General features: G+C 45.8%; 2 protein-coding genes across 5 annotated transcripts in view; one reads left to right on the forward strand and one right to left on the reverse strand.

The window, feature by feature from the left end:
* The window catches only part of EFCC1 (EF-hand and coiled-coil domain containing 1), a 56,582-nt gene extending 51,222 nt beyond the window's left edge, over positions 1-5,360 (reverse strand). For both annotated transcript variants that reach the window (XM_054216262.1, XM_054216261.1), the window contains exons 1-2: positions 4,654-5,360; positions 2,910-3,316 (exon numbers count right to left, since the gene is read on the reverse strand). In XM_054216262.1, coding sequence (XP_054072237.1) covers positions 2,910-3,316; positions 4,654-5,325 — 1,079 coding nt within the window. In that variant the 5' untranslated portion in view covers positions 5,326-5,360. The remainder of the gene's footprint in view (positions 1-2,909; positions 3,317-4,653) is intronic.
* CFAP92 (cilia and flagella associated protein 92 (putative)) overlaps positions 1-12,282 on the forward strand; it is a 117,666-nt gene that overhangs the window by 68,870 nt on the left and 36,514 nt on the right. The gene's annotated exons all lie outside the window — the stretch shown is intronic.

Genomic DNA, 12,282 nt, shown 5'->3' on the forward strand with positions numbered 1-12,282 from the left:
ACTTATATTTGGCAAGAACAATTCATGTCAAACCAATCTAATTTCCTTCTCTGACAGGGAAAATGGCTGAATGGATAAAGAGAAGGAGTAGATGTGACATTTTTATTGTAGTAACACTTTTATATGTGGCATTCTTATAAATAAAATTTATAAATCATAGGACTATATTAGAATGGAGCAAAACTTACTGAAAAAAATGAGTTTTGGGAATAGCTGTTAATGATTTTTCTCTCAGATAAAGAGAGTATATCAAGCGGAGGTGACCAGAATCTGCCCTGGGACCTAGCTAGCACGTTCATTTAGGCTGCCAGCTTTTGACAGAGAAATTATAAATGTGCAATTGACACCAAGCTGGGAGGGAATAACAGCAATTTGGAGGTTAGTCCCAATATAATTTTGAAAAACTGGAAGGGTAGTCCAAAAATCAAAAAGCTGAGCTTCAGTAATAACAAATGAAAGGTCCTGTACCTGGGAAAATGAATGAAGCGCACCAGTACAAAATGAGAATAACGCTCTGGGCAGCGCTGCATAAAAAATGGGGCTTGCATGACTTCCTACACTCTTCTGTATATGGACACGGTGAGTTACGCATTTTTGATATAATAGCACTGATAAAGCACGTGATTTCTTGTTACACTTCTTTTTCCTCTGTAATGAATTTAACTCATGCTTTTCAGTAAGGAATTTCTTGACGTTTACCTGTAAGGTATCTGAGCTGACTCATTAAATTGACAGGGATTAAAAAATAAACAATAGTACAAGTTTCTAATGATGGAGAAAATAGGGAACCAAACCCTTGGACATTCATCCAGCGTAGGAAGAACAGGGCCTGCACCTTCAGACAAGAAGTATCTATAAAGTATTTGGTCACTAGGTTGGCTTAAGAGCCTAATAACATGACAGGGACGTTTCCAACCCTGATTCGGGAACCTCTGTACTCAGAAAAACTTCATGTTTAAGTCATACAAACTTCATCTGGCAAACATTTACCAGAGATGTCGATAGCAACATTTTGCATTAAATTTGCAGGAATATGCATCTGTGGGCAGAAAAGGCAACTGTAATTAGGTACCCCAGTTCAGGAAAACATTTAATCACTTGCAAGTACTTAAACGCTTTCCTGAATAGATACAAACTATGTTGTTTCCTGAGTTAGGGATTATAATTTAAGGTCATTGTTGTGATTCCAAGTCTAACTGAGAGCAAGTTGGCATAAGAGGAAGGTCTAGAAATGGGATTTAGATGCTTAAAGAGCTTTGAAAATCTGAACCTAAAAGAAGAAAGCATTTTCTTCTCTACTTTAGAAATGCAAAAGCATAAATAGGAGCAGCGTGAAAAACTCATAGAATAGTCTCGTGCTTGAACATGATCCTCTCTAGAAGAAATCTGACTTTGGCTGAGTAAAACAGTGGCCATACCAAGCCAGTTAAGGTGAATTCTCAGGAGACAAATCTGCAACCTTAAATGCTTTCCGCAGTAGACTCAAATCCCCACCCGTTTCTTTCCACTGCTACCTTGCAGCATTAATTCTTGCCAACCTTTGATCCTCCTTACATGCTTACAAACTTTTTGTGGTACTTGAAAATGGAGAAAACTGCTTCATCATGCTTTGGAAAAGCAATTCTGCGGGACAAGAACTTAACGTCTTTGGTGCTTATGCCAGGGAGAACTTGACAGCCTAGACAAATAGTGTGATCTATCTCGGAACTAAGAGTTGTATCATTCACCCAGATCTCCCTGTAAATGACAACCATCTTGGACACCATGTGCCCTCACAGTGTTTTTAAAATCCTGTAGATGTTTAAATAAATACTTTTATCTTCTGCAACCACACAGGTATTAACATACACAACACTTACAGAAAGACACCGGATAAAATGATTATTTTTAGAATTTCCTCCCTTCATAAACCAGTACAATGGCTATGATGCTACAAATAACTCCCTATGAATTCTTCTTATAAGCAAACAGAGGAAGTATAAGTTTAGGAAGAGACTTGGTGTTCAGAATAGACAATATATTAAAATACTAGTTTTAGTACGGTTAGGAAAAAATATTAAATATTAGCTTTACTTTGGGTCAGTAAAAATATAAACAACATTTCATTCCATAGGTCAGTTTGAAACAAATTGCCTGGCACTTGGTAACCATCAATGAGTCCAAGTTTTGTCTGAGATAAAAAGCAACCACAGCAGTGAGCTATTAAATTTGTGACCAGCTTTCTGGGTTTTGGAAGCATATATTTATTTATGCTATTACAAAAGCAAGGTTTAGTCGGATGACGTATTTTTTTTTTTTGGGACTCCCTCTATATTGCTGTGGTTTTAGGAAAGCATTTTAACTTCTCCTATCTGGAGCGTGACATATTCTGACAATGAAGAATTGATGAACTCACAGCAGAGTTTAAAACTGCTGGCCAGAAGTTGGCCTTGTGTGTTTTTCTCCAATTCGTATGACAAGCTGAACAGCTTTCATAAGAAATGGAATATCAGCCATCCGATGACGGCTGGCTTTGTGTGTGTGACTTAACTAGCGGGAAATGTCTGAATTGATAATAGTTAAGGTGAAAAAATAAGCGTGTTGCAAGCGGATGCTGAAGGATTGTCAGCAATTTCTTTTGAGGCTTTCTTGAAGGATTGCTACATTGAGTCCTATTGCTGTGTGTCTGAGGAGTAACTTCAGCTCTCTGTAGATCAGCATCCTTATTGTGCCCTACCTTCCGCTGAATGTGCCTGGTTCCGTTATGGATCCCTACCAAGAAAATTGATAAGTAGCTCCTGATTTCCTTCTGTCTATATTTTAGAATGTGTATTTGGAGACATTTAATAAGCTACCATCAGCGATTGTCAAGCTAACTTGTGTTCCGATACCGTGATTTTATAGGCATTTTTTGAGGGAATGGAACTTACCTGTAGCGCTGCAGTTCCGATTCTAGCTGCTGAATGTAAACTTGCAGATGTGGCACTTCATTAGCTTTCACCTCTAGCTCCTTCACCTTGCCGAGACTGTTAAGGACGGCGTGTCTCGCCTCTTCAACCTTCTTCCTCATTTCTGCTTGTTCCCTCTTCAGGTTACGGTTGCAGTCTTCCAGATTGACCAGAGCCTCCTGAGAGCTCTTCAGCTCTCTTTCCAACTCCTGATTGAACCTAATTGCTTCTTCAATTTGCCCATCCCTGGAGCTCCGGATGAGTTCCACTTCCTTTAGAATGCTTTGAAGGCACTTGGTCTGGGAGTGGTTCTGTGTCAGTTGTCTGTTAGTCCCTATAAAACAGGTCCCCTCTTCCTTATGGTTAGCGTGGCTTTTCCGCAGTCCTACCTATAACAGAAAGCAGGGAGAAATTCATGTTTTTTAAAGCAACTGACATATCAAGACTGAAAATAGCTGAATTATGTTTTGTTGGTGTTTTTTTAATGACATATAGTTGATCAGCAACTAATAAGCTACTTACCTTTGGGAAATACAGAGACAAGGAAACAATCTCTGGAAAGTAGTTTTTAAATACGTATCCATACATTTAATTTAAAACTACTCATCAAAGTGGAAAATTAGGTTATTGCACAGGTTTCTGTATAGGTTTAATGTCATTACTTTAGTCTGCCCTCAAAAGGCAAAGTAGTATTCTGAAAAAAAAAAAATTTCCAGTTTGTTTTTTAAGATGCGTTCAGTATGAGTGAACAGGGAGCAGCTAGTGGTGCTCTGAACCTCTAATCTTTGTCGTCCTCCAGATTCTTTTTGGGCCTTTGACTGGTGACTTTGTGTTTGCTTCTGACTTCCTTTCACTTTTCAAATGAAAATGGTAAAAGTGGCTTCCACCTGCCATGCCAGGTGTTGCGAAGCTGGACAGCCAGCTAATGCCAATGTCACGCGTGGAGCAGTTCTGTGGGTGCTGTGTTAGTATTCAACCCAACCACACTGGACCAGCCGGGATGATCGGTGAGCCCAGCCTCGCGGCGCCTCGCCTGCTCTGTGCTGTTTCATGCCAGAGTAATTTAACTGCCCTTAAGTATGTGTGTGTTTCGCTTGAGCTAATACAGCAGAAACAGGAACCAGCCCCAGAGTTAATGGGGCTCTGCTCCGGAGCCAGAGACTGTTCATCAGCCCGTTCGCAGAGCTGGCTCCGACCCTGACCTCGCATGGCCACGCTCTGAAGAAGACATGCTTCTCATGTTTCTGAGGTAGAGCTCAGGCGTTTATAGCTGAGTCACTAAATGTGCTGGTGCAAGTAAGAATCAAAAAGTTCGTTCTTATGTTGGAAAAAACCCCACAATGGTGCATAACTGGTCTATAACTGACTGGCTGCGTGTGCAATAGGAAAAGTGGCGTTATACACTTAGGTTTGTTAAACTGATGTTTTCTACAATTTTAGCAGGGTGGTTTTCAGTGCATCCCTTAAATAGATGTAACGTCCCACTGGTGAACATACAACATTTCTCCTTAAAGACTCTATGTAACCAAACTTTGCTAAAAAGTTGATGCTGGAGATCAAAGAGCAGCCTCGCTCTATGCCATACTCCTTTTATAAATCGGTCTGGTGCCACAGAGGTTGTTAACACCGGATTTTCTGAGAGCAGCATCTTCCCTGAACGCCACTTTAATCAGGGATAACTTGATTAGCGGAGGCTCCACAGCCCGGGGCCGAGCCGCGCACCCACCTGCAGGGCCAGGCAGCGGGCGTCGCTGCTCTGCAGGGCGGCCCGCATGTCCTCCACCAGCTCCCGCAGGCTGCCGTTCTCCTCCTCCAGCTTGGCGATGCGGTCCTCCGCCTGCTCCAGCGCCACGATCTCCTCGTAGCACTCAGCCGAGCAGGGCCCCGCCGCCCGCCGCTCCGCCGCCGCTCCCCCCCCGCCGCCGGCCCGCCCCGCCGGCCCGGCCCCGGCGGTCTCCCTGCGGCGGCGGCGGGGGCTGCGCAGGCGGATCTGGGTCTCGATGTGCTCGCTGTCCCGGGCCAGCGGCAGGCGCGGCGGGGCGCTGCCCGCCTTGGTGCTGAAGTAGCCGCAGAGGCGGGCGTGGAACTGGCGGAAGGTGAGCTCGGCCGAGAGGCCCTCCCACAGCCCCGCGCACTCCTCGGGCTCGGCCGCCGCCGCCTCCTCCAGCCCCAGCACCTGGCACAGCGTCCGGAAGTCCTCGCCGGGGATCCTGCCCGCCCCGGCGCAGTCCAGGTGGTGGAAGATCTCCTGCAGGTACTGGTCCAGCCCGGTGGCCAGCACCACGATCTCGTTCTCCACGCCGCGGTCCAGCCCGTAGTGGTAGGCCAGGGCGCTCACCAGCCACTGCGTCCGCCGGGCCGGCCGCCCGTACGGGTCCCAGCCCTCAGGCGGCTCCATCGCGCCCGCCTGCCCCGCCGCCGTCCCCGACCATCCTGCCCCCGGGCCCGCCGCCCCGCTCGCCGGCTGCGCCCCCGACACGCCTCGCAGCCCGCCCCGCCCGCCGAGCGGGGCGGGACCGGGTGGTGTCCCGGGGACGGAGAGGGGCCGCCGCCACCCCGGGGGCTCCGCTCATCCCGGTGGCGGGGTCTCTTTCCCCACCGACTGCTTCCCCCTCAACGGGGGCCGCTTGTGGCGGTGGCCCCCTGGCCCTGCGGGGTTCACCGGGCAAAGCGGGCAGGTGCCACCCCCTCCCTGTGTTTGTCAGGGAAAGCCAAGCCTGAGCTCCAAACTTATTTCTAACTTCTCATCTCCTCCTGGTTCCTTTCTCATATAAGCAAAAGGATAACGCTGTAGAATGCAGTTTGACAAGTGACACTTGTGAAAGAGTGAGTAGTGCCATTAAATTCATTAAACTAACATGCTTAAAAGTTGTTCGTCTTTCTGTTTGCTCAGGTTTTTTTTCATCTCCGTAGATGCGGTGTCTTTATGGTATAGGTATGTGTTTGCTAAGTTGTTGTTTGTGATAGAGATAAAAAAAAATTAAACTGGTTCAAATGTCTGAGCTTTCCAAAGCAGTGATTTTTGTCACTTTTTGGCTATGGAGTAGGACCTCTTTGAAAATTAGGTGTGATTCAAAAGGAGCACCCAGCTGTAACCAGTTCTACTCGAGTGCTTGAAAACCTTTCCTGCGCTAGCAGCCCACTGATTTCAGAGGGAGCCTGTGTGCAGCATCCAACCATAACTTGTTGAATGCAGCTACAGTCAGGGAACAGCATGAGCAGGGCTGCTCCACTGGCAGGGACACACCACGGGCCAGCGGTAACCATGGCACCAGGGTGCCCGAGGTCTGAATAGGGTGGCAACGTTGAGGTGGTGATAACAGGCTCTATTAACAGCCCCAGACAAGGCAAGGTGGTGAATGAACCAGGTCTGGGGTCCATCAAAGAAGTCCCGTCAAGAGCAGCAGCATATAGGGACAGAGAGAGCTGGTGGAAAGGCTCCAGTGCAGGTTCAAGGTCCATCCAGTAGACTGGTCAGGGACCAGAGATAGGTACACCTACAGCATCACTCTGGGAAGGACAGGGGGCTCAGTGCTGGGTACCAATGGTGCTCCTGGGCAGGGGATGTGGGTGAGGGTCCCACCTGAGGTTGTTCAGGGCAGGTAAGATCTGCTGGTGCGCTCAGGGCCTGGACGCTGCTTGTACTTCCCACAGTTGAATGGGAATATCAACTGACTTATGTGTGCTGTGCATCATCAAGAAAAAGCATCCTTTAGAAGGCTGTTGACCTTCTTTACTAAAAATCAGATTTCTGGTTATTTCTATGGTAGGCTGGCAATATACAAGGCTGTTTTGCTGAAGATCTCCTTTTGGCTTTTATCTTAAAAGATCCAGGTTCCTCCAGGGCACTCCGTGCTCCACAGGATCAGCCTTCTTATTCTCAAGGGCTGAGTTTTATCCACTGATGATCTTCTGTTTATTTATTATCCAAAATAGTAGCATGTTTTGTGATTGGGCAGTCATTAGGAATCTCCCATCCAGCTCATGGATTTACTTCTGTTTGGTTTTGTTGTTTTTTTGTTTGTTTGAGATTTTTTGATGTATTCTTGTACCTTTAAAGAGTGTTTCTCCCATCTTCCTCTTGTTTGAAGTGATTCATGTAACATTTTTGATTGACTTGAGGAGTGACTGGATGAACTGATAGTGTTTTTCCATGTTTAACATATACGTATATATTCCTTATTGTATGTATATGAGCCATGTATACCTATAAAACTTCAGCTTTTCTTAGTCTGATAATGTTATTAATGCAAGAACTTGACTTGGGGTTAAAATGTCCCTGTAATGCAGTACCAGAAGGATACGGAAAGACAAAAACATAAACCTTGAATGTTTTTAGCAGATACTATGGAAATCCACATCTGTTACCGCACACGCCGAACTGACTGACCCCAAACATGAAATAAAAGTATCAAGGCCCTGGAGCTGGACAATGCAACAATCGAAACTGGTTTTGGTCTAGCTGGTTTCAATTGTAAAAATATTTATCAAGTGGAAATAATTGATTTAAAGGCTGCCAGAATCTTTACCAGGCTATAAACACGTCAGTGTAAATCTTATTTTAGCACCTGTGGTTTCCAGTTGGGTTTCTTGGGGGTGTCTCTGGGTGGAAGAGAGGGATCGTTAAGCGCACTGGGGAGCATTTGGGCCTCTGGTGAACTCCCCGTTGCCCATCTGCTGGGCTCCTTGTTTGCACAAGCAAAGGACATAAATGGCATGGCAAATCCTGGGCTTTCTGGTGCCAGTTCACGTTCACCAAAACTTCATCTCTGAAAACAAGCAGAGAGTTGATACTAGAAAAAACCCCAAACCTTTGGTCATTTGCTGTATTCTTTAGTTTTTCAGGAGAAGCTCTGGCTGCCGAGCAGTTGGCGTTTGCATCCGGTTTTCTTAAAAAACAACCACTTGACCCCATACTTTTAAACACTAGAGAACTGCGAAAACAGTTGGACCAGAGAAATCTTCAATGTCCCTGTAGCCTCCCTGTGACAGGGGGGCTGGGTTGGGTAGAAGAAAACTTTCCTTTTGCAGCCGGCTTTTCTTCAAAACCAAGGATGAATTGCTCGACACTTAACCCTCTCTCCAGTGCCGTGCTTTGGATATCAGAGGAACAGAAGAGCCTGGGCACAGTGTAATTACAGTCACTCTCGTATTTGCTCCCGACTATAGCAAGACTAAGATTTTACTCCTGACCCAGACAAGGTTTGCCTGTTCCTTGACTTATACTCTAAACCTGCTCAGAGAGATGGCAACATTTTATTAAGTATTCAAGGACTTTTTCTTTACTAAGTTGTCCCCAGTTCTGGTAGTACACTCCAGTCTCATTTGTGTGGCAGGTTGTGGTTCAGTACACAGAGCCAGCCATGACTGCGGGGCTGTGGAAAATGCTCATCTTGCCGAAAGATCACTTCATTACAGTAGAAAAAATATTTTATTCCTTCCAGACTTTCTACTACCGAGGAGAAAAGTGAAAATGTAGTGCTAAGTACCTAAAATGTGTTTTCCAAACCCTTTCCAACAAAGTCATACTGTGGTGTTACTGATACTTTTAAAATTGTTGTTGCCGAAGCAGTTGTTTTCCTAAGGAGCTTTGGAGCTGAGTTAAAATAATATTAGTGGTGCAGCGTTGTTCTTGGCATGGTCTTGGGTTTACTTGCAACTCCAAAAATGTTGGGCGTTGTCTTTTTGTTTGTTAGATCCGGCGCGTTGGGCCAGCTCTGTGTATACAGTGAGACAAAGAAGGAAAAATGTGATTGAACATCCCCATCTGTGATGTAGTGCTGCTCCTGCCTGCGGCATGTTCGCATTTAATACTTGCACAGAGGAGACAAAAACGTCTATGTTATAAACGGACAGAAACTGGTGTCTGGAGCCTCTCTTGCTGTGGAGCTGATGGGAAGTCACTGGGGTTAACAAAAGCCCTTACCTAACTGCAACTTGGTTTTTATCCTGCGTGCTATTACTAATTACATTGTGGTCTTTCTCTCCGTCTAAACTATTTAAAGGGAAGAAACGATGTGTTAGGTAGTCTGCAGAGGAAACAGCTGCAGCTCTGAATAACCAGGTGTTGTATTTGACATTTCTTAGCTATTCAGCATCTGGACCAGTTTAAAGGATCTTCTACAGTAATTAGAAAAGAGAAATCTACTGCTTTCAACTTTTATTCAGTGGTGCTCATGGCACACATGTTTCTTATGAACAAATTTTGGAGTAAATGGAGGAGGAAAATTGGAAATTCATCATAGCATAAGTCAGACCAGCATTTGGCTTGTAGTGCTTCAGTGGATATTAGTCCTGGCTCTCCGTGTCTCTGGCTGACCGGTTTGCCAGCAGGTCCTGCGCAGGCTGGGGGGAGCAGATGTGATCTCAGCCTCTGCTACAAGGTTTTGAATCCTGCTAAGAGTGTGTATCTAAATTATTTCAGAAAAATATTTTCTTTCTAAGATATGGATGCCATCTTAATTTCTGCTGTAAATGAGACTGTAGATTCTCAGGATAAATGTGTATTATTTAGATTTAGCCTGTTTAGAGCAATATTTCTCCTGGATATTCCTGAACACCAGCGATTACTAAATCTGTGTGTACAGGTGAGGGAATGGAGGTACAGTGACTGTAAGGAGCAGATCCAAGGAGGGTGATGGAAGCTGCAGCCTTGGTGCTGAGACCCATTTTGTGTCTGTCTGACCATTTCCATGGCATGTAGAACCTGAAGTCTCTGGAAGATTGGAATCAGTTTCCTTATGGGTAAGTTGGACATCTTAGTGAACATTCCCCCAAAACGGCATGCTGGGCAGGGCGCTGCATAGAGTTAGATGGCACAAAGATGTGGGTGTCCCCTATTCCGTGCTATTTATGTGTTACGTGCTTTGCTGAGGATCCACAGCCCAGAGCCTTTGTCTGAGAGGAGTCATGAGTATGAGTTTCTGGCCTGATGGTTTGGGCTCTGCCAGCGAGTGGGGAGTGTGTCCCGTTCGCTGCTTGGCTGAGACTCTCTCAACAAACCCTGTAGAGCTTTTCCTGTGGAGCTCTGCAAATCTTGAACTCCTTTCACAGTGATACAGCTTCAGCAGAAATAGTGGAAAAATGCCCCCATGCTCTGCCTAGTGTACAGCCCTGATGGTCAACTACATCTCACGCTTGGTGGCCAGAAGATGCAGGTGCAGCAAGGCTCAGGGAAGGGAAGAAGTAGGTATGGGGCTCCTGCCTGCAGGCTGCGGAACCAGTGGTCCTGAGGAAGGTACGGCAGAAGGTATGGCACGCTCTCTGCAGCCTTTTATTTCCCCACAGCTGTGTTTAAACCAGAAGCGTTGCAGTTTGGATGTAGCCCAGGCTGGTAGGTACCCAGCGGGTCTGTCTACAGCACTTTGGAGCTGTGGGCTGAAGCGGAAGACTGGCATCTAGGATTTGGGTCTTGACCTAGTGTAGGTGTGAAAGGAGCACCAAACTGTTGAATCATTTTAAGATTTGGATCGTTCTGGGCTTTATGTGCTTTTCAGTTTCATGTGAAAAATTCAGGTGCTGTCATTGGGTTTGTCTTGATTTCCCAAACCCCATGCATGAAGGCAGCGGCAGGTACAGGAATGACGTACCACGAACTTGTGTGTTCTTTCGTTCATAGAATACTCCCTGAAATATTGAAGCTTTCATCTGTCAGGAAAGTCTTTCGTGGCAATCGTGTTTTATTCTATTGGCATTTTAATTTCCACTCAACTGCTTTTTCTCAGACAATTGAGATGTCAGCCTGGGTTCCTAATGATGGGTTGTGAGACGTAATCATGTGGGAAAACAAAGAGAACCAAAATCTGTGAAATTAATCACCCCACCCCTTTTCACACACCCCCGTGTGAAATATTGTCAAACTAAATGGACTAAAGTGGGCTTAAATACTGAGCTGTTCCTATGAAAAATAGGACGTATGGTTTGTGCAAGGAGACAAAATATTTAATTATTATTTGGTATATAATTGGTGGACTAATCCTTTAATGGTTTTGCTGCGGTCTAAGGAAGAGGGAGCTTGGTATGTAAGTTGTGTGTATGTGGAATGTTAGTTATCATTTAGGCAATCTCAGTCTCTGAAAACAGAGTTGGTGAGGAATAACTAACGTGCCTGAATTCACACTAGGGTTTGCTGCTCAGTGGTTCGGTGTGTAGATAGTCCCATGTTACTCTCTCTGAAAAACGTATCTCCCTTTGTTTCTGTCTGGTTTATTCTTATTTCTGCTGAGTCATTTGGATGATCGTGCGCTTCAAATTAGTGACAAGTGAACATGCTTAGACATTTTCTTGATTTGTTAGCTGCATGCGTAATTAATTACATACTATCACTTGTAGACAATCCTTGTCTCATTTCTTTGCCCGCTCTACCATAAATACCATCCACGTTCAAGGCAAAAAAGACACATTTATCTAGTGGGAAAAAAAAAATATTGGAAATGTTTGAAAGGGAATGGGGTTGCATTTTTGGGGGTTTTAATTCCAGGTTTATGTGGTAGTGCTTACTAAATTTTCAGATTCATACCAGTTGAGATGTGGTTTGGACAGGTGCTGTGCAGGTGGCAGACTGATGGCCACGAGCGCTCTGTGCTGGTGCGGGGTTGCTGCCCCCACTGCCCGGGGAGGCTGCTGGTCCCATCGCGGGCGGCCCAGCAGCCTCGTGCCCTGCGCCTTGTTGCGTCTGGCGTGGGTGGCACCGAGCACCGTGGGTGTGCAAGGCCTGGAGGAAATTATAGAATCATAGAATGGTTGGAGTTGGGAGGGACCTTAAAGATCACCTAGTCCCACTCCCTGCCCTGGGTAGGGACACGTCCCACCAGCCCAGGTTGCTCCAAGCCCCGTCCAACCTGGCCTTGAACCCCTCCAGGGATGGGGCAGCCACAGCTTCTCTGGGCAACCTGGGCCAGGGAATCACCAGCCTCAGAGTGGAAAATTTCTTCCTAATATCTAATCTAAATCTCCCCTCTTTCAGCTTAAAACTGTTACCCTTCATCCTATCGCTCCACTCCCTGATCAGGAGTCCCTCCCCACTTTTTCTGTAGGCTCTGAACTAACACAGTTTCAGTTTGAGGGGGTGGCTCCCCCTATTCGTTAGGACACGCAGGCTATTCAGAAATGATGGAAACGGAGAAAAACATTTTAAAATGAAAGTAAGGTGTGAGTGTGTCGGCAAGGAAAGCCTACGCCGTTTAATGGACGTGAAGAGTCAGCGCTGAGAGGGGCAGATGCATTGGGGAGATGTTTTCACTGCAGCTTCTAGGACAAACTACCCTGGTATGTGGCTGCGGGAGCCAGCAGCCACGGACAGCTTTTGGAACATCCCTTTGCACTATGGCTTGTTCCGCTTTAGCGCAGCCTTATA

Source organism: Rissa tridactyla, chromosome 10 (genome assembly GCF_028500815.1).
Source record: "Rissa tridactyla isolate bRisTri1 chromosome 10, bRisTri1.patW.cur.20221130, whole genome shotgun sequence".
NCBI lineage: Eukaryota > Metazoa > Chordata > Aves > Charadriiformes > Laridae > Rissa > Rissa tridactyla.